This window comes from Arvicanthis niloticus, chromosome 9, assembly GCF_011762505.2.
Source record: "Arvicanthis niloticus isolate mArvNil1 chromosome 9, mArvNil1.pat.X, whole genome shotgun sequence".
NCBI lineage: Eukaryota > Metazoa > Chordata > Mammalia > Rodentia > Muridae > Arvicanthis > Arvicanthis niloticus.
The window spans coordinates 71,998,982-72,021,842 of record NC_047666.1 but is presented as its reverse complement, the minus strand read 5'-3'; the positions used below and the strand labels follow the sequence as shown (position 1 = coordinate 72,021,842).

The window sequence follows — 22,861 nt, the reverse complement described above, 5'->3', positions numbered from 1 at the left end:
AGGTCACACCTCCTAATAGTGCCACTCCCTGGGCCAAGCATACACAAATCATCACTGTTTGTTTGTTTGTTTGTTTGTTTAGTTTGGTTCTTTCGTTTGGCCTAGAACAGTCTGAATTCTTTCTCATCATTTCTTTATTTCACTAACTTTTTACTCAGCCCCTCCAATGCACCAAACACAGCTCGAGGCAATTAGGTAAGTCAACAAACTAAACAAACCCTTGCACAGCAGGTGCAGAGGAGACCTGCATGTGGTGTATCACATTATATTTTAGAAAGTAATAAGTGCTCTAGCAAAATTAAAAAGTATAGCAGAGGAAGGGAGTGCATGCGTGGCTTTAGAGTGTGTAAAGCGGGTGGTATGTAAATATTACTAGCGAGGTCAGGTGAGACCTCATAGAAAAGAGTGCTGGATAGTAGCGACAGATGTCAACTGGACAGATGGACAGGTGGGAATAAACTAAACACTGAGGAAACATTGGTGTAAAGGCCCCAGAGTCAGATGAACCTTTGTGACTAATGACTGTGAGGGTTCCACAGGGAGCAGAGGGGAACACAGGCTAGAGAGACGGTCATGTAAGGACCAAGAAGGGGTTGTATAAGGACTGAGGCTGCTCTAGAGCATTTGACTATTCTTCTATAGAAAATGGATAGATCTGTTCCAAGATTCAAGCACAGAATAGAATGATTCAAGTCAACTCGGGAATTCCTCTGCATACCATGGCCCTTGGACCAGCCCGTGTATGCTCTTTGGTTGGTGGCTTAGTCTCTGGGAGCTCCCAGGGGTCCGGTTAGTTGACACGGTTGGTCTTTCTATGGGGTTGCCATCCCTTTCAGTTCCTTCAATCCTTCCCCTAACTCTTCCATAGGGGTCCCTGGCCACCATCCAATGCTTGGCTGTATCTGCATCTGTCTCTGTCAGCTGCCGGGTAGTCTCTCAGAGCACAGCCACGCTAGCTAGGCTCCTTCTAACTAAGATTACTACCGTTTGTCCTGTGCTACAAAAATGCCTTCAATGGGGGGTTGCGAGGGGAGAAAGAAATCTCTGCTGTGTCCAGGTCTCTTGGCCTGGCTGTCTCGGCGATATGCTAGCAGGTTCCCCAGGAATGTCTGCTGAGTGCTGAGTGCCAGATTCGGTGATGACCCCTGCTGCTCCCAACTGTACTCTGTTACTGAGAAGTCTCCCCGAAGGAGCACCCTTCTCCATCCAGAAGTTTTGACTGAGAGTTCCATCAAACTGCTTCACACACGAGGTGACCTAAGGGAGGAGGGGCTTCTGTAGGGTCACAGATTGAGAGCATAGTCCACCACGTGCAGGCATGGTGGCAGGAACGTGAGGCAGCTGTCTCATGGCGCCTGCAATCAGGAAGCAGAAATTACTGCTGCTGCTCCACTTGCTTTCTCCCTTCGTACTGGGCCCAGAACCTCAGCCCATGGGATGGCTCCAGCCACATTCTAGGTGGGTCTTCTCTACTTGGTTAGACCTCCCTAGAAATGCCTCCAAAGAGGTGTCTCCCAGGTCATTTCAAATTCAGTCAAGTTGATAGCAAAGATTCCTTCTTCAAGGTTTATCAAATTTATGAAGGTCTATCAAATATATTAATCGAATGTATCAAGCAAAGATAAATTTGTCAAACAATGCACTTCTTGTCCTTAAGTGACTCGCAGCTTTAACATAAAATGAGAGTTTAGCCACAGTCTTTATAGGGGACAGATATCCTGCCCTGACTGCAAACTTATTTCAGTGGGATACCTGAAGACAAGGCCAGATGCTCTCCTGTGACATTGTTCAGTCTTTAAAAGAGACAGGGACTTGCTACAGGGATTTGCTAGTGATGATTGTAATCCTGGAAATTTTCCATTGATATTAGTCTAAATACTTGCATACTTCCTAGTAAGAATTCAGTGAAGTCACTTCCTGTCCACCAAGTTTAATTCATTTATTCACTTGGAATTCTGAAAAGAAAATGGACATTTGATTCAGATGTTCTTATTTCTTCTGAAAAAAAAAATTATCCACTGAGATCCTGAAAAAAAAAAGTTACAATATGTCTAATTATTTTATTCACGTCGACTCTCTGTCCAATTCAGTGTGTTGCAACAGTTAGGGAAGGCACAGAAGCTATAATCTTAACATTTACGAGGACGTTTCTAACACTTCAGAGTGTATGCCCTTTCGGGAAATGCTAGTGCCTGTGGGTCCATCTGTTTCCATAGAGATAAAAGCCTTTGGCTTTGGCAAAGCTGCTTTAGAACTCTGGAGACATGAAAGCTAACATGAAGGCAAAGCAGGGAGTTCCCTCCTGTTGGCATGGACATGAACTCAGCTTGGAGATTCAGCTGGACAGAGGGACCAGGACCATCACTTCCCAGGAGCCCTTGCTTTGGTGATGGCAGCTGGCAGGCTGGGCGTGTGGCAGCTGTACCCCAGGAGAGAGCATTTAGTGACCAAGTAATCCAGGACACTATGCAGATGCTGCCAGTCTTCCTCCCTGCCTGAGGATTTGCACTCTCACTCCCCACTGTATTTACTGACTACAGGCGAATCCTTAAGATTTAAGGGGGCAACTCAACACCCCCTCTTGGCAGGAAGAATGCCAGATAACTAGGGCCATCTTGAAAACTGCTCCGTCTTCTGAAATTCTTAAATGTACTTAGCCTATTAAAAGTATATCATTGTCTACCCTGTGATTTCATACAAATACCATCTAAATATGCATTCTTATTATCCAAATGCCATGTCCAAACATGTTGGCAAAGTAAAATAGTTTTGTTTTGTGTGTCTTTGGGTGTTTGTTTAATTGGTTGATGGGTTCATTTGGTTGGTTTTGGTTTAGTTTGGTTTTTCTCTTGTAAAAAGCAGAAATGAGTCTGTGTGGTGAAAAAATATGATTGGCTCCAACATCTGAACAAAAGGGTTTTTGAGGTGGGGGTGGAGGTGGGGGGGATGTTGAAATTCACTGTGTTGCCCAGGCTGGCCTTGAACTCAGACCAATTCTTCCTCTCTCCTAAATGTTGAGATTACAATGTAAGCCACCATGCCCTGCTGAGATATTGTGTGTGTGTGTGTGTGTGTGTGTGTGTGTGTGTGTGTGTGTGTGTGTTTTACTTTAAATATACAGTCTCTAATGAACCTTTTAAACTAGGAGATTATAAGTAATTGAGATGTGAATGAAACACATTTAAACAAACCAATAAGTTATAAAGATTGTTCTTGTCATTTATATCTGATCTAAAAGTGTGCAAAAGTGCAGCCTCTGTACTTGTTGACATTTGACCTTGAACTCCACACCAGGCTAAGTGTATAGAGAACATTGCTTCATTCGAGTCAAAGACAATACAAACTTGATGACTGCCTAATTTATCAGCGGATTTATCATTTTATCATCAGAAGCCCTATGTACCACTTCATACATAAAAGATGAAGAAAAAAACAAACAAACAAAAAAACCTACTAGCTCTGTAATCCCAGTATACAGCCAGGCAGATGATTATAAGACTTTTGCATTAATAGAAGTTGAAAGTGTAAAAATTAGTAATAAATCTGGGTATGTTTCCTTTGGAAATAAATGAGATATTCACTGAGGGGATATCATGCCTCTGCCACAGTGTGTTTTCTTATTTTGAAGGTTTTAAGCTTTTTTTATATGAATTTTATTATAACTAATGTTATCTGCCATTTTTCTTAAAACTTGCACAGTTCATAAGCTCACATTTAAGTAATCTCTGCTATTAAGTCCTATATCAACATTCCCCTTTTCAGAATGTAACTTAAGCAAAATTAAATTTTCAGAGTGAACGTTTGACTCAGTAGGGTCAACCTCTTCCTCCTGATGTAGCGGTCAGACGTGAACGGACCTGCACATTTTTCATATCATCTCCTCTCTTCTGATAATAAAGCAACCAGGAAGAGGGCAGTGCTGGAGACATGGCTCAGCTTTTACAACTGTTTGCTGCTCTTGCACAGGACTGGAGTTTGGTTCTCAACACTCATGTCAGGCAGCTCACAAATACCTGCAACTCCAGCTTGAGAGGATCCACTGCCCTCTCCTGGTTTCCGTGAATATGTGTGTGCATGAGTGCATGCATAAATAAACACATAAATAAATAAATAACCTTTATACTGGGCAGTGGTGGCGCACGCCTTTAATCCCAGCACTTGGGAGGCAGAGGCAGGCAGATTTCTGAGTTCGAGGCCAGCCTGGACTACAGAGTGAGTTCCAGGACAGCCAGGGCTACACAGAGAAACCCTGTCTGGGAGGTGGGGGCAAGGGGGGGAGCAAGCTTATTATGAAGAAGTTGCTAAGGCAACAGAGAAAGGCTGCAATAGTCACAAACCAGAGAGAAAACATTAGCATAACTGTCTTCTCCTCTTGAAGACTTTTAATATGTATCTAGAAAAATGTATGCCATGTGCACGCTCACGCCTCCAAGGCCAGCAAAGGCTGGAGTTACCGGAAGTTGTGAGCCATCTGAAGTGGATGCTGGGAACTGAACCCAGGTCTTCTGGAGAGCAGCAAATCCTCTTTTTAGGTTTTCTGGAAGTTTTATTTATCTTTATTTCATGTGTATGAGTGTTTGCCTGAATGTATGTCTGTGTGTCACGTTTGTACAGTGCCCTGGAAGCCAGAAGCTGGCAATAGATGATCTCCCAGAACTGCAGTTACTCATGCCAAGATTCCCAGCTGCCATGTAGGTGCTGTGAACTGAACCTGTGTCCTCTGGAAGAGCAGCCAGGGACCTTAATGGCTAAGCCATCTCTCCATCACCTAGTTTTTTAAAAAAAAAGAACCTGACAGCCAGATCTTGTGGCCTGTACTTGTAACCCTAGCACTTTGGAGGCTGAGGCAGGAGGATCCAGAGTGAAAGGCCCCGCTGGCTACAAAGCAAGACCCTGCTGTCACAATAAAATAGAAATGAATAACTTTTAACATACTGTGACATTTGTAAATGAGTGAGAGACTCGGTTGATTTTTAACAGTTTATTAGTCCAGACTAGTTGCTGTGCTCCTTTAAAACTTCAGTATATACGATGAAACTGTGCAGAATGCATACACTGATAGAATTTGATATAGACTAATATTATGTGATAAATATCAGAATGAGATGCCTAGGGACAACTACATAATTTCTGAGACCAGTGTGAAATGCATAGAAGCAGACGTTACCATCCCTTTCCAAGAACACCATAGCCACCCCTCTCCAAGTCATCACATCTAACCTGCGCAGACAGGTGACCCAACTGAGGCTCAGCTGTAGAACTGGGGAAGCTGGTTGACCCAGGGTGCTAGCAGTGAATTGACTAGGTTCTCAATAACCTGTCTATGGAGGAGACTGTGGGAAGCTGGATCATGCTTGAGAAATGACCTAAAGAAACACACACATGCACCAGGGCCCCATCCCATTTCATTGGCCAAACACAAATCCAAAGACAAAGGCATTAAGAATTTCAAGATGGTGGCCATAGAGCATCAAATACATGTCAAGTATGGGGGTGCTTAGGAGTAGGGGCTTTTCTTTTATAATGATCAGTTGTACCTTGTGGATGTCTACAAACTAAAGCACAGACAGTACTTCCTTGGCCAATCTGTCCCTGTCAAAGCCTCTCCTTGTGTGGCCAGTCATAGTACCAGTGGGACTAGGAGCTCATGGCTCATTCTCACACTCTGGTTCTTTTTCTTTCTTCTAGTCATGATCCGCAAGTCCTATCTAAAGACTTGAGTCTTAGCCAGGCAGTGGTGGCGCACGCTTTTAATCCCAGCCCTTGGGAGGCAGAGGCAGGTGGATCTCTGAGTTTGATGCCAGTCTGGTCTACAGAATGAGTTTCAGGAAAGCCAGAGCTATACAGAGAAACCCTGTCTTGGGGAAAACAAAAACAACAACAACAAAAACAAACAAAACAACAATAAACATGAGTCTTTCTAAGAATCTGTCCCAAGAGGTGGGCACATCAGAAAATTCAACCTAAGACTACAAGAACATAACTTGGAGTGCCCAAGTGAAAACCACACCTCTCATCTTAATGGAAATAAGAGATCCTTTACTCAGAGCCATTTGAGTGCCCGTGACCCAGGAACACAGATTTAGGTTACCCCAAATTCCATGTTCCAGTGTAGAAGCAGTTTCATGACGTTTTTATAGTTTCATAAGACCAAGAACGTCATAAATCAAGACAAGTTTAAAATTAGTCAGTAGGCATGGAAAAATGGAAAAGCTTTTCTATAGGCCCAAGATGCTGCCTGAACTTTTGGGTGGTGGCAGGCAGTTGGTTGGTGGTAACTAACGGTCTGCTAAATTAATAGATTCCAAAAGATTTTTATCCATTAGTTAACAAGATGTTAGCTCTGACTCATAGGTAGGCAAGGAATGGCTGTTCCTTAGGGATAGAACTAGCCCAAGATAAGGTAATTGACCTCTGGACCTGCAACATTCCAGTCTCTCCACAGTCCTGAAGTTCGAACCAGTCAGTCAGAATCTGCCACACAGCTCCCTTTCAGGAGTTTAGTTCACACACCCTGGCTGTCTTCTCTGACGGCCCATGCCTTAGGTCTCTGCCTTCCTCTGTCTAGACCTCTGCTTCCTTATCATTCAGTTCTTTTGTTACAGTGTTGGCTTCCTCACTGTTAGTGAGGGGTGAGACCAGGTGAGTACTCACATTTCTTCTCGGGGGTTTATTCCTGGGAGAGGGCTATTTCTGGCAGAAGATGCTTGGCTTCTTGACTGTTTTATCTCCATTTTTAATGGACCAGCTGTAATCAGTGTATTTTAATTCATCAAAGCCATATCTCAGCCGTCTGCTCTGATGCTCTTAACACATAGAAGCCAAAAGAAATGAGGCATGAGCAATCTGCATGTGTGTCGGCGAAATGGCCCTCATATCCTCCAGGCCCGCAACAGATGGGCCCTCGTTCTATCACCATAGATTTTTAAACAATGATAATTAATACTTAGGCCAGGTCCTTTTATCTAAGATGCTCAAAGGGCTTTGTGGTCATTAACTCACTAGTTTACCTGCCTCAAGCCACCCCAAGGTCAGGAGGCCTCTCCTACAACAGAGAGAGAGGGTCATGACTAAACTCACAGAAAGGTTGGCAGGTAGAGGTCACCAGTGTAGATCACCTGGAAACATTCAATGGCAACATCTCCTGAGTCTGTAGCAGAATCTCACTCTCTCAGAGCTGCTGTCCATCCACTCCTCTGCAGTGGATCTCCCCTTTCCCTTCCTGCAAGTTTTAGCCTTTCAGTTACAGGAAGCAACAATGATGTTCCAAGCAAATGAGCCTCCTTTGAAAGTGGTCTCTTTTAAGCTAAGGAGATTATTTGTAAGACAGAGAAACATTCCAGCATGAACCTGTCTAGGGTTGGCTACAGGTCTGACATCTTGATAGATAGATGGTCTCCATTAAAGAGCATATGCTGGAAGCCACACTGTAAAAAAGAATCTTCTCAGAGACGTGAGATCCCCCCGCGTCATGCGCTGAGCAGGCGCTCCACGTGGGACCAGGTGCTGTGGGGTAGAAGACAAGATCCTGATGCACAAACAACTTTAAACCTAATCAAGGAAGTGAGGTTCATACAGATAAGCTGGCATCTTTCTTTTGGTTTGTTTGATTGTTTGTTTGTTTGTTTGTTTGTTTGTTTGTTTTTCCTGACAAGGTTTTTCTGTGTCGCCCCGACTGTCCTAAAACTCACATTGCAGACCAGGCTAACTTCAAACACAGAAAGCCTCTGCCTCTAGAGTGCTGGAGATTAAGGAAATGCACCATAGCCTGGCTCATGTTGACATATTTCTCATTCATTGGTATTCAGTTATTATTCATTCATTCATTTCTATTTATTGTTTACTACCTTCCATATTTGTTGATAAGTAAAGTCATAAATTAGGCCCCAAAAGTTAGGATTTCTTTTATTTTGAATAGATTGTATGCTTAGGTACTGTAGAATTTGGTAAAAAGAGAACCAGTAGGGTCTAGAATGAGCCAGACAGGCAAGAAGAGTCTCAAATGAGTGATGAACCAGACCTTAGAGGTAGAGAAAGAGCTTAGGGAAGAAACAAGGTGCATGGAAATGAAGGTAAAGGGTCATTCAAAACAGCGGCACTGAGCAGGTTGGGTTTTGGTTTGTGGGTTTTGGTTTGTTTGTTTGTTTTTTTTTTTTTTTTTTGGTGTGGTTTTTTTTTTTTTTTTTTTTTTTTTTTTTTTTTTTTTTTTTTTTTTTTTTTGGCTCTAGAAAAATCAACTTGGCTAAACCATGCAATCTGGAGACCAGAGTGCAATACAGTTGGGTGGAAAGGGTAGAGCCAGGTCATAAGGTATCTCAATGCCAAACCAGGTGCATTGATGCGGGGTCTACAAGTTGCAAATGGGAAAAGAGCCACAAAGGAAACCGGAGGGTTATTTTGTTATGCTTTGCCTATGTCAGCATAGGACAACATCAGTATGTTATGTCAGAGTCAGCTGGTGGAATCGTAGGTTATTTCAGGATCAGCTGGTGGCCTTGAATTATGAATTCCTTCATCTCTGGACCTATTAATGCCCAGATGCAATGAAACCCACAGTAAGTGTGGGGAGAGTAAAGATAAAGATTACAGCCAAAGCCCTAGGAGAAACTAAGAGCCCACTCACAGTGGGCAGCCAGGGCCTCAGGAGCGATTGCCAAAAGATGAGGAAAGAGCAGAGAAAAAAAGGATTGCCCCTAATTTCACAATTTTACCCACCATCAATTTGAAGGCCAGGGGAGGTAGAACTGCCCTTCTCCATGCCTTGGAGAAAGCCCTGGCACTTTAGACTCTCAGAATTAAGATCAGAGTTTGGGGGAAGCCCCTGAAATAGAGCTTAGGCATCCTCCCCATAGCTTCCTAAGTGTCCTGGGATATACTGTAAGGACACAGATTTCCCTAAAGTCACACCTCTCTGCCACCAAGGCACCTCTGGTCAGCAGTAAATAAAGAATAATTATTCTCACTAAAGAAATCTGGGTTAAAAAGTTGCCTTGAAACTGGACTAGGTGTGTCTTTCTGTCCTTCCGGTTCTTTTTATAGAGTCTTCTGGAACCTGAGTGAGGTCCTACAGGTCTTCCGCCCATTTGAGGAGAGATTAAAGCACCTGAAGGTGTCTCCTCCTTACTCATTTGCAGCCACAACTTCCCCACCAGCACAGCCTCAGAGGCTTCTGGAGTAGACTCGGAGGAGGTGAGTCCAGGGGCCGTGACTGGGATGACCACTCCTGCCCACTGAATTTGGAATAGCTAAAGGGGACCAAGGCTAGGAGTATTCAAATGCAATGGGGTATTGTGTGTTTGTCTATTTTGCTGCTGCTGCTGTTGTTGTTGTTGTTGTTGTTTTATTTTACCAGAATCAACATGGGGTTATTTTTCTAGGCCACCTCAGCTAAGTCAGGGGTTTTAGTGTTAAATATCTGTAAAAGTTACTAGAAGGTTGGTGGCATTTTGTATACTCTTTTGGTGAATAAATGACAGGTGTTTAATAATAGCCCTTTGCATTGGATTGACTTGAATTAAAATGAAAGAAGAGAGAGTCATTGAAATTACTGGGGAACATGGCTTGCCTGATGGCATTATTATTATTATTATTATTATTATTATTATTATTATTATTTATTTTATTTATTTACATTTCAAATGTTGCCCCCCCCCAATGCAGAGATTCTCTGCAATCCTCTCATCCCATCCCCCTCCCCCATTCCTCTATGAGGGTGCTCCCCCATTCCCCTTCCCTCATTTCTGCCTCACCGCTCCAGCATCCCCTTACACTGGGGCAGCAAGCCTCCACAGGACTGAGGGCCCCCCCTCTCAGTGATGCCAGATAAGGCCATCCTCTGCTACATATGCAGCTGGAGCCATGGGTCCACTGACTGCTTGAAGTTTGAGATAATCCAGTCCAGGATGCATTGACTTTCTGGAGCCAGATACAACTCGAATCACACCTGTCAGATAAGAAGATTCTGTTTGCCTTCAAATAGCCTTTGGGAATTCTGACAAGAAAATAGATGAATTATCTGGAGTCCCCAAGTAAAGATCATTCTAGTTTTGCTCTTCAGAGTATGGAACTGAGTAGTTCTGAAGGTTTTAGGTCAGCCTTCTTGTTTCCTTCCTTGGTCTCCTGTACACAGCCATTATAAACCTGGGGGTAACAGACGATGGCAGTCCTATCTTTGTAGACTCTATTTGTAGCTATCAGATCTTTATCCCACCCAGGAAGTTTGGTGTTTAGATAAGTGTTGAGAGAGTAAAACATAACTCTCCAGTGTCTGGGTGGCTATCCAGTAAAGCCATCCCCTGTGCATGCTCAGGGGTCTTCATTTGGAATGCCAACAGGCATTCTTGTGAGTGGATATGAAGTCACAAATTATCTTCATTTTTTTTTTCTCACAGGAGACCAGACATCCATTCTCGTGAGGTCTACCTATAAGTCACCATGTATGAGGACTGCGTGAAGTCCACAGAAGACTATTACCTCTTCTGTGACAATGAGGGGCCATGGGCCATTGTTCTGGAGTCCTTGGCAGTAGTTGGCATAGTGGTTACAATATTGCTACTCCTGGCATTTCTGTTCCTCATGCGGAAGGTGCAGGATTGCAGCCAGTGGAACGTGCTTCCCACCCAGTTCCTCTTCCTGCTGGCTGTGCTGGGGCTCTTCGGACTTGCTTTTGCCTTCATCATCCAACTCAACCAGCAAACTGCCCCTGTTCGCTACTTCCTCTTTGGGGTTCTCTTTGCTATCTGCTTCTCCTGCCTCCTGGCTCATGCCTCCAACCTGGTGAAGCTGGTCCGGGGTAGAGTCTCCTTCTGCTGGACAACAATTCTGTTCATTGCCATTGGTGTCAGCCTGTTGCAGACCATCATTGCAATAGAGTACGTGACCCTCATCATGACCAGAGGCTTGATGTTCGAGCACATGACACCGTATCAGCTCAATGTGGACTTTGTCTGTCTCCTGATCTATGTCCTCTTCCTGATGGCCCTCACATTCTTCGTTTCCAAGGCCACTTTCTGTGGCCCATGTGAGAACTGGAAACAGCATGGAAGACTCATATTTGCCACTGTGCTCATCTCCATCATTATCTGGGTGGTGTGGATCTCCATGCTCTTGCGAGGCAACCCCCAGCTCCAGCGGCAGCCCCACTGGGATGATGCGGTCATCTGCATTGGCCTGGTCACCAACGCTTGGGTCTTCCTGCTGGTCTACATCATCCCTGAGCTGAGCATCCTCTACAGGTCATGTAGACAGGAGTGTCCTCCACAAGGGAATGTCTGCCAGGTCCCCGTCTACCAACGCAGCTTCAGGATGGAGAACCAGGAATCCACTAGAGGTACATTGCAGAAGGCCTGGGGCAGGGAGGGAACTAGACAAGTAGCAAGAGCCTAGAGGGGTCGCAAAGGCCATATTTTTAGTGAGCAATGGCAAATATAGAGACAAAGCCTTCTAGAACCAAATGGAAAGTAGATCCTCCAAAACATAGGCTTTATGTGGAAAGAACAAGACGAGGAATGGAAGGTTTTCAGTGAAAAGGTGTGACAGTTACTGAAGCTTGGCCAAGGGCGCCATCCATTCTAAAAGGAGTTAGCTAAGCCAGTCAGGCAGCGCACACAGAGGAGGATTCAAGAGGATCGGGTATTCAAAGTCATCCTTGGTGACTAGAGTGCCATAGAGTTTGCGACCAGCTTGAATGTCTCAAAAACATCAATAAAGTAAACAAACAAAATAAAATGAGTTAACCAGCCCCAGATTAGGCACGGATCAGGCCATGCTAAGTTCTGACCTGTTGTTTACCAAGCTCCAATGTAGACCCTGGCAAAAGTGACTGGCATGTTCAAAGTTTGAGTCTGAAAGTTAACTTATCCAGATAAAATGTAAAACTCATTCCTGGGAGTCATCACTCAGTCACAGAGTTCAACAACTTCCTGGTTTCTATTTTACAAACTGTTCACTGTTTATTAAAAAACAAACAAACAAAAAACTTTCAAGGTTCTTTTACAAAACAGCAACCAGAAAGACCATTTAATCTGAATTCTAAATAAAAACTCAGATGCGTGATCATTAGTATACAGGAAGCAACTGCTTATGTGACATTTTCTTGATAATTTCAGATCACATGTCTATCCATATATAAAATCAAGCCACCTGTCCCTGTTTTGTTAGGGGTTGACATTATCCATGACACCAAAGATGCTTGGTCCCCATCAACCTGGGGGAAATAGCAGCAAATTTCAGCTATCTGGAAACGTATCAAAACTCATTAATTTCTCTTAGGAAACATCTGACATTATTCATAGCCCAGCAGCCTAGCTTTACATCAATTTTGGTGTCTTAATAGACAACTGATTTCTTCCATTTCCTCTCTGTTGTATGACAAAGATGCTATTTTATATATTATCTTATCTGGGACTCATAATGTTTGCCAGGCTCAAAAACATTTAATAGAAGCTTTCCTTTTAAATATGTGCACTTTCTGAGTTGCTATCTATAGTTAATTACACATTCAAATTAAATCCTGTCCAGATAAATGCATCTATTAGTTCTTTTCAGTTCAGTTGATGGACAGTCGGAAATTGACACTGTATCTCCTTCCTACAAAATTAGGCATTGCTGGGAATGCTTCCCATCAGATCCTAGAGGCTTATGGGGGGTTTGCACAGTCTGCCATTCCTTAAACTTTCTTCCATAGGTCCCACTTGAAGATTGGATGAAAGGTGCTGGTGGTGTTGTTGTTGTTGTTGTTGTTGTTGTTGTTGTTGTTGTTGTTGTTGCTACTGCTGCTGCTGTTGTGAAATCCCAAAAAGCAAAATCCCAGAGACAAAGAAGTTCCACAACATCCCAAAGTTCACTTGTAATGACCCTGATTCCAAGTTCCCCCAGATGTTGGGCATGTGTTTAAAGTTGTAAGGAGGGTACCACTCTGTCTCAAACAAACATATTTCAAGCATTGCCAGGAGTGATACAACAGACTCCTAAGCCCAGCACTTGGGAGGCCGAGACAAGACAGACAGCACAAAGGTTGGGGCCAGCCTGTGCTTTGAGATGAATTCCAGCCCACATGAAGTACATAGTGAGATGGTATCAAGAACAAAGTATTATGAGGAAAGTCTTGGAGCTTGAAGAAGTATTTGATTCTTAATTTCATCAGAACTAAATTATTGTCCAATCAAGATTAGAAAAAAATCCAGTTCCTCAGATATGTGGCAGTGGTGGTACACACCTTTAATCCTAGCACTTGGGAGCCAGGAGGAAAAGAGATCTCGGAGTTCAAGGACAGTCAAAATAAAAACAAAAACAGAAAGAAACAGAGAAAGAGACAGAGAGAGACACAGAAAAAGAAACCAACAGAGGAAGACAGACAGAGGGGAGAGAGGGGTGGAAGGAAGGAAGAAAAAAACTCCATTTTAATCAGGAAATGGTCTGCTGATATAGTTATTACCAGAGTCATTTGTGAGGGAAGAAATGAATAGTATAGTTTTGTAAAATTCCAAATTGCCCTCCAAGATAAGGCAAAGTCACCTGAAAATTCAAGTCTAAGACTAGATCAGAACTTAAGTCACCTGGGAAAGATGCACTCATCAAAACATGATGCGAGTAATTTAAGTGCAATAGAAAGCACAGGGATACAACTTGCTAGCAAGAGCCAGCACCTAGGGTTACAACCTTCTAACAAGAGCCAGCACCTTAGGAAATCGCAAGCACTATCCCGTGAAAGCATCTGGAAAGCAATCCTGTTTACTGAAGTAACAATTACAGTCTAACTAAACAGATGTGTGGCTAGAGAGAGGAGCCACATCCCTGTTCTCTGCATCCAACCGTCTCCAGCATCAATGCAGGTCTGGGACCCACTAATGAGACATGTGGAGCACTTGGGGAGGCTCTGTGGAAAACCACAGGGATGATTAAAGGGTTTTAGCGTCAGCCCTGTGTGGAAAGGTGAGGACAGTAAAACTGGGTTGGTAGTTTTAAGTTTTATGTGCCTTTCTCATAGCCGATCCAAGCTCTGTCTGTCTCAATGCTATCCTAAAACATGGCCTTTTGTTAGGTCCATGAGACACACAGTGGCCCCCAGGACTCTATTGACTCACGCTGTTTGCAACCGTGGCTTCAACTGCATTGTTATTTGATTTACCGCTGGGCTTATAAAACCAGAATTATGCAGCTGAGAGAAAAGGAATTCAGAGGTGATTAGCAGAGAATTTCACATGTATAAAGACATCTCCATGGGAGGCAGTTGTCATGCTGTTTCCCATCTCCAACTAAAAATGGGATACAATGAACTTGAACCAAAGCATGAAGGGTTGATTTTAAAATGGGAAAATAAGAGATAGTAAAGGATTTGCTGATCATCAAGAGGGATTAAAGACTCCATCCAGTTCCTGGAAGGCTTTGGAAAGATCAGGCTTTAAAATCCGCTCTGAAGTAGCTTATGGGCCTAATTCTAGAACACGAGAATATCTAGATGCAAATGCAATCAGTCGTGTTCTACAGGACAGGGCCAGCTGGGAAGATTTATCTATACTGTAAATGTGTTTCTAAAGCGCTATCTGTTGGGCTGCATAAATACCTCAGTCAGTGAAGAGCTTACTTTGTGCAAGCATGAAGACCTGAGTTTGATGACCCTGGAAAACAAAACGAAAACAAACAAAGAAACAAACAAAAAACCAGATGTGATGTCACACAAAGCATGTGTCCCAGAATTGTGAGGACCATAGTTCAGATCCCCAGCATCCACAGAAATGCCAGGCAGCCATGGCAGCCTGGTTATGCCAGTCTTCACCAGGCAGAGACAGACAAGGGATCCCCGAGCAAGCTGGCTAGATAGACTGGCCAAATTGGAAATTCTGGGTTTAAAGAGAATCCCTGCCTCAATGGGTAAGGTGGGGTGTGATCTAGAAGGTGGTCACTCTCAGCCTTTAACCCCTGTATGTGTGCATGCAAACACCATACACATGTAAATTTTACCCTGGTGAATAATGTCTATTCACACTCAAGGTTGACCTCAGGGCTCCACACAAATACACCCATGTATAAACACATACATAAACACACATACACACATACACACACAGAGCTATACATTGATGAAGTTTTTAAGCCACTTGCTTGCTCTTCGTAAGATTTCTTTTACCTTTTGTTTGTTTTTGTTTTGTTTTTTGAGGCAGGGTCCCATATAGCTCAGGCTAGCCTTAAACTCTGACCCTCCTACTTCTGTCTCCCCCGTGACTAACTACACTCTAAAGCCCACACTAAGTTTCACTTGAGCCACAAACATACCTACATATTCTCACAACATTTGGTTAAAATTTCCCAAGCTCGACATATTGTTATATGGGAACTATATAGCACTGGGAACATTGTCACCAAGATACCCAAGAATAGTGCCAAAGAATGTGTGTATATAAATGAAGTAATTAAAATGTAAAATATGGGTGATGAAGCCATTTATAAATTATGTTTGTGCATAATTAACTCATTTATATGTATCTGGGATGTCAGTATCTTAACATATGCCTCTTTAATTTGATTGGTTGGTGGGCTACGTTGTTTTCTAGTTGAAGTTAGTGAATTTGAGAATAATTGTGCTCCTCTGTTAAAGCTAATCCTCCCAAATCAACAGCCACTTAACGAAACCAGTTGTTCACACTGACGATTTGCAGAGATCATAAACGTGGTAGAATGTCAGTTACAACTCTTCTTCCCCCACCCAGGACAGTTCCCCCGGTAGTTATCACCTACTTTGTCCATTGGAGACTAAGTAGAATATTGTTCATCTCAGGCTTGCTAACAGCAAGACCCACCTGTCTCCAGGTGAACCTGGGCAGTTTTCTTCCCGTGGTTGGATGAATACACATGAGCCTAGTGTGGTTACTTTCAAAGGTATTAGGACAAAGATAAGCAATGAGTGGGCAGAGTAAAAACGACCCGATGAGTATAAAGTAAGCAAGACACAAGAAAGCCAGTCCTGCCAGCGTTAGACCCTCTGGGCTTCGCTGGAAGTATCCACTTTGGTTGGGTATAGTCCTTTCAATGACTCTGTATTTTGTTGTTTTAAATTTTATTTATTTATTCCGTGTGTGTGTGTGTGTGTGTGTGTGTGTGTGTGTGTGTGTGTGTGTCTATGTGTGTCTATGTGTGTCTATGTGTGTACAACTTTCAGGAGTTGGTTTCTCTCCTTCCATAGTGGGATCTGTGGACCTAATCCAGGTTGGCAAGCTTTGATGGCAGAAGTTGGGAATTGAAAAGAGTTTCTTAGAAGTTTGAGAATCTAGTGGACAGAGACACATGGGGGAAGACCAGTGAATTAGTTCTAACTTAGAGTTAGGTAAGAGAAAGACATTCTGGCCTCCTGTTACACAGTGAAGTATACTGTATGTTATCCGGTTCATTTTTAATCTAGTAAAAAAAATTAAATATTTTCATCACAAAGAATTGCTTAAGGAAATATATATATATATATATATATATATATATATATATATATATATTATTTGGAATTTAACAAACAAACATATATACATCATATATATATATATCAATGTACAATTTAAAAATATGTTTAGGGACTGGTGAGATGAATACAAACACTTGCTGCCAAGCCTAACCACTTGAGTTCATTCCCGAGAACCTACTTGGTAAAAAGTCACTAAATGACAAATGAGTGGAGGCTACAGGTTAGTGGTAGAGCGCTTGCCTAGCTTGCAGGGGAACCTATGTGCAATCCTACACTATTTAACAACAGAACAAAACAAAGCAAGAAAAGCACAACCATTAGTGCTCCTCCACTCTTTAAATAGTTATAGGTAGAAGCTGGAGAGCTGGCTCAGCTCTTAAGAGCAAATATTGTTCCCAGCACCCATGTCAACAGCATACAAGCATCTGTAACTCGACCCAAAGGCTCAATGCTCTCCCCCAGCCTCAGCACACACCTGCATCCATGTGCATGTGCACACAAATTAATTTAAAAAAATATTCTTTTAAAAAAAGTTATAGACTAGGAAGAGATGAGGAAGAGATGACAGAGAGGGGGGAGGGAGGGAGGGAGGGAGGGAGAAAGAGAGAGAGAGAGAGAGAGAGAGAGAGAGAGAGAGAGAGAGAGGCTAGCATAAAACTGAAGAAAAGATAATGAACCATACCATGGACAGGATTTGCTTGGTCTGAAGTTAGATAAGGCTAGGATGAGATGTTGTTTGGTCTGAAGTTAGATGAGGCTAGGATGAGATGCAAAGACTCAGGGCATAAACATATAAACATAACTGTGTAGCAGGGACAGCAGAACATGTCACCGTGCAGATGGAACCTCACACCCCTGGCTTGGTAAAACACTGGCTTTCTATCCAACAAGGTCCCCAACCTCTATGAGCCCCAGACTCTTCATATCTAATTGGAGATTATGATGTCACCCCCCCCACACACACACCTCTTCCACACATAGATGCCAAGTCTCACTCAATTAAATCAATTTCCTACCATGAGGTGGATGATGGTTTTATTTAGAGAAATAGCATTTTGATAAAACTGTGAACAATAACTAGAAATGGACAGATCAGGCTATTGTCATTTTTGACCCAGTCTGATGGGAATGAGGCTGAAATTAATTGCCAAGAGAGCGAGTGCGAAGGAGTCTCAATATACTACAAAGTCCCATGGACTCACCCAGTTTGTCCTACGTTGGAGGAAAGATGTGTGTTTCCTACATCACAGTATTCAACCCCTCTAGAAAATGTCAGTAGGCGAAAGCTGTCAGAGTCAGCCATAATGATGCCACTATTAATACCATACAAAGTATAGCTCGCACACTCTTTCCTGTATGTCCCAAACCAAGGGCTCTGCACAGATGTCAACTCTTTACATCCTCAAGAACCTACAGAGCAGACTTGCTGTTTTGAGCATCGAGATTTTCTTCTTAGTTCTACCAGGAAGCAACGTGAAGGAAAGGTTGAAGAACTTGACACACAGAAAGAGAGGACAAGTGTAAAACAAAGAAAAGGGGGGTGGGGGACACACAGATGGGGGACTGAGCTGACCTCCTCTAGAGTCTAACCAACCAGCACTCCAGCCTCTAAAGTGCGACCACTAATGACAGCTGTGTCTGTGACCACCCAAACACGAACATGGTATATAAAGCAGGTGTTTGGTCAGAGACACAGAGCAGTTCCTGCCTTCATAGAGGGTACTGTCTGTTGAGAAGACTGTTGCTAAACCTCTAGGGCTTCTCTTTCTCTCTCTCTCTCTCTCTCTCTCTCTCTCTCTCTCTCTCTCTGTGTGTGTGTGTGTGTGTGTGTCCATGTCTCTCTGTGTGTGTCCATGTCTCTGTGTGTGTGTGTGTGTGTGTGTGTCCATGTCTGTGTGTGTGTTCATGTATGTCCCTTAGATGCCCATCTTTGTGGTACTGGGAATCAAACTCAGGGTCTTCCAATGTTAGGCAAACTCCAGAAATAATTTTTATTATTTATTATGTCCAGTTTTAAAGTTTGGATCCAGTCGAGCTGTGTACATAACACACTCTTGTAAACCAAACACTCAAGAGGCTGAAGCAGGAGAGTCACCATAAGTCTGCGGCCAGGCTAGATTATACAGGAAATTCTAAACCAACCTGGGCTGCAGAGCAGCTCCTTTCTCAAACGACAAATGAATCCAAGCTTGTAGAGAAGCCAGCCTTCGGGCATTGTTTCGAGTATATGACCCCAGGGTCACTGTTAATGCCAAGACAGTGGCCATTCCAGCCCAGGGCTGCCCTCCCCCCTTTTTTTTCTGAAAATTAATGATGGTTCTCCTGTGTTTGCAGTTACTACATGCCCATGTACTTCTCCTGAATATATGTGTTCTATCCTTATATAACATTTCTCATTAATGTTAAAATGATTCTTTTAAATCAAAATTTCCAAGTGCTGAATATGGTGGGGCACACCCTGTAATCTCCGTATTAAGGAGTATCAAGAGTTCAAAGTTAGCCTCAGCTACATAGTGATTTTGAAGCCATCCCAGACCACATGATACCTTGTCTCAAAAATACCAGATGAGGGAATGAATGGATGGATGAATGAACAGACCCCATTGGGTTCTTTCTTTCAATAGCTGCCACAACCAAGTAGTGCTTTTAAGGCCTCAAGGGCCTCTCTGGAAGCCAGTGAGCCTCCTCATAGTCCTGGTGACCCTCCAGCACTAACGCAGCCCTTCCCTCCTTTGGCTTTCAGCCCGAGACAGTGATGGAGCACAGGAGGATGTAGCACTAACTGCACATGGTACTCCCATTCAGCTGCAGGTAAATGTGCTCACTCATTCGCCTAGGAGGACGGGGCAAGCACTCTCCCCTTAGTCCTCAGGCTCTATGTCCAATGACCTTTCTGGCCCAAGGGAGGACAGGCAGGGGAGGCCCGACTTGAGCCACACAAGGATGGCATAGGAGAGGCCCCTTTGAGCCTACTTTAAACCCAGTGAGTCTCCCTTCCATCCACCACCTCACTGTGTCTTCCCAGGAAAGACCAAGTCATACATAAGGTCTGTATGACATTGAGAAGGTTGGTTAAGCTTTGCACCAGTGTCAATGGAAGACTGTAAATATGCATGAGTGTTAAGTCTGTTCTCAGTATAGGCAATCTAAATCCATCCCCTGCACCGTCAACTTGCCCTGTGAGTCACTGTCTAGCCCCGACAGCCCAGGCCATCCTGAGAACGCGGCTGGGTCTCATCACCATCTGGAAGCCCAGATGGATGAGCCAATTTTAATCCTTTGAGGCAAAAGCAGAGGGAGTGCTCCTGAGTAGATCGGACGTCACACATCACGCTGGACATGTTGAGCTGAGATGGCTCAAACACAGTCGGATCCAGAAAGCTCAAAAAAACCACCTTGGGGAAAACCTCTTTCTTTGTGGAGACCACGAGCACCAAAATCCCAGAGTAAAAAATCACTTTTCAGTCACTTTATGAGACAATTGGCAAAGCTCTACCCTCTCATCTGTAACTGAGAATTTATGTCTCCCTGAACGACACTTAAACCAGGACATAGCCACACGCCATCTCCTCTAATTAAGAGTTGGCGTGGGGATGAGGAACTTTTGCACAATGAGAAAAAATTGATTTTAGCCATTTCTGCAAAGAGTTTCTTGGATGCATTTCAAATTCCAGGAATCAGCTATGGCCTTGCCCCTCCTTGGGAAAAAAAAAAGATCAACAGTGGAACATGATATAAATAGGTTTGTGTGATGTTTAGTTCCCACTGTCAACTTTACACAGCCTAGACTCACCTGGGAAATGAGCCTCAAGAAGGGATAGTTTGGCTTATGGCCATATCTTTAGAGATGTGTTGCAGAGGAGTGTGGGAAGATCCGGCCCACTGTAGGCAGCACCACTCCCTAGGCAGCGGGGTCCTGGATCATATAAGAGGAGAAATAGAACTGAGCACAAGTTAACAAGCAATGCACATGCATTCATTTCTCTCTGCCTTTAACCTTGGATATGATTTAACCAGTTGTTATAAGTTCCTGCCACCTTGACTACAACCTGGAATAAGCTGAAATAAACCTTTTGTCACCTGAGTTGCTTTTTGTGAGAATATTTTATCACAGCAACAGGAATAAAACTAGAACAATTTGGTAGTTGTTTTTTTTGTTTTTTTGTTTTTTTTTTTAACTAACAAAGAATCAAATGATAGTGAAATAATACTTGGCTCAGAAAGTTGCTAACGACATCCCATCCTTCCTTTCCAGACTGTTGATCCCAGCCAAGAGTATCTCATCCCATGAGCTACACTAAGCCCACAGCAAGATGCAGGATTATAAAGCTACCTGAAACAGCATAGAGACAACCTGGAAGAGTGTCCTGCTCCACACAGCCCTGAAGGGCCCAGAAGAGCATTGGACACACTGTCAATGAAGTTTACATCCTATGCCTCCCTCTTGGTTTCTTTGCCCTTTCCACTCTTCTGGACCCAGCCTCTGAAGACTGTCATGTCCTGCACAATTACAATCTTGCTGCCACCCTACTTACTGTGTCTTATGCATTTATTTAACCACATACTATATAACTATTTATATATACATATACATGTACATATTCATATATTCATCCCAAAATATTCTGCTTGTCTGTATGTAAAGTGTGTTTGTACAGCATCCGTGGAGGCCAGAGGAAGATGTCAGATCCCCTGGACCTGGACATACAGACAGTTTAGAACCACTTGATATGCTGAGGACTCAGCCCTGGTCCCCTGCAAGAGCAGCAAGTGCTCTTAGCTACCGAGTGTCTCCAGCATCACCCCACCACTGTGCTGTACTTACTTGTAACAGGATTTCTCTGGGTTTTAAGGTCTGCTTGTTTACTTGTTTTTGCTGATGTGTGTGGGTATGTGTGTGTCATATCAGTGCCATGATGTGCTTGTAGAAGTCAGAGGGCAACCTCGGGTATCAGTTGTTGCTTCTATTTTATTTGAGACAAACTCTTTTTGCTGTTTGCTGCTGTGTAGACCAAGCTATCTGGCCCACCTGCTTTTCATGGCTCTTCTGTATCTGCCTCTTGCCTCCTGGTAGAAGCACACTAGGGTTCCAGGCACATGAGATACCATGTTCAGCTTTTACATGGGTTCTGGGCATCTGAAAGCACATCCTGATGCTTACACATAAATACTTAACCCATTGAATCATCTTCTCAGACCTGTTCTTTTTTGGGGAGGAGGGGGAGGGTCTTGTGATATAGCCCAAGAAAATTTCAACTTCATGATACTTTCTCTGCTGCTAGAAGATTTCCTTCAATTTGGGAGGGAACTAACATTGCTTTGCACACCTATGGCCCACTTTCTAGGCACAGACACTCTGTCATCAGACATATGGGTTACTTCCATCTGTGGACACTGTGAGTAACCCTATAGACAGCTACAAGAATATCTTAAATCCTTTACTTTTAGCTATATCTCCAAAAGTGAGATTGCTGGACCAAATGCAAATTTTATTCCTAAGTATTACATTATTAAATTTTAATATATTTATTTGGGGGTGGAAATCAGCAAAAAAAAAAAACTTGTGGAAGGGGGTTCTCTCTTTCCTCCATGTGCGATCGTGTCAATCAAACTCAGGTCATCGGGTTTGGCGGCAGGTCCCTTTACCCACTGAGCCACCTTGCTGACCAAATCCCGAATTTTTTGAAGAGACATTCTATTGTTTGTTTGTTTTTTTTTTATCTCTACGCCATTTTCTGTCTGTCAGAAATGGAGAGTCTCAGTATCTGCACCTCCTTGACAATGCTTGTTATTTTCTGGGTGGTTTTGTATTCACAGTGGCATCCTAGTGAGCAGCAAGTGTTTGGTCACCTTTCATAAAGAAACTTTCGAAAGGTTGAAGAGACGGTGCAGGGGAAGAGCACGTGCCCAGCATGCATGAGCCTTGGGGCCAATCCCTACCACTGTCAAAACAATCTAAAAGAAAAAAGGAAGCAGAGCGGGACAGGGGAATGAGGGGGCAGGGAGAGATGAAGGGAGGGAGGGAAGGAGGGAGGGAGGGAGGGAGGGAGGAATGGGTGAAGAGCAAGCAGTAGGTGGGAGAGATGATTCAGTAGGCAAGGATACTTGCTGCCAAGCCTAATAAGTTCAGTTCCCCCAGGGACCCACACAATGGAAGGAAAAAAACTAACTCCATACACTTACTGGGGTGAGGCATACAAATATGTACCCCACACAAATAAATAAATGTAATTTCTATTAAAAAGAGCTGGGCATAGAATTTGAAGGTTGCCTGGTCCACATAGGGAGTCCAGGGCTACATAGTGGGACCCTGGCTCAGGGAAAAGGGAAACGGAAAGGAAGGAAAGGGAAGGGAAGGGAAGGGAAGGGGAAGGGGAAGGGGAAGGGGAAGGGGAAGGGGAAGGGGAAGGG

The 22,861-nt window shown here is 43.4% G+C and overlaps 1 protein-coding gene across 1 annotated transcript; it reads left to right on the top strand.

Moving 5' to 3' along the window:
* The first annotated feature begins 8,600 nt into the window (after positions 1 to 8,600).
* Gprc5d (G protein-coupled receptor class C group 5 member D) lies at positions 8,601 to 21,049 on the top strand. Its single transcript, XM_034512440.2, has 3 exons — positions 8,601 to 9,189; positions 10,392 to 11,329; positions 20,706 to 21,049. The coding sequence occupies exons 2-3, from the start codon at positions 10,435 to 10,437 to the stop codon at positions 20,711 to 20,713; spliced, it is 903 nt and encodes a 300-aa protein (XP_034368331.1). The 5' UTR covers positions 8,601 to 9,189; positions 10,392 to 10,434; the 3' UTR covers positions 20,714 to 21,049.
* Positions 21,050 to 22,861: the final 1,812 nt, after the last annotated feature.

Coding starts and splice junctions, on each gene's coding strand:
- Gprc5d (XM_034512440.2), top strand. CDS start 10,435: ATGTATGAGGACTGCGTGAAGTCCACAGAAGACTATTACCTCTTCTGT.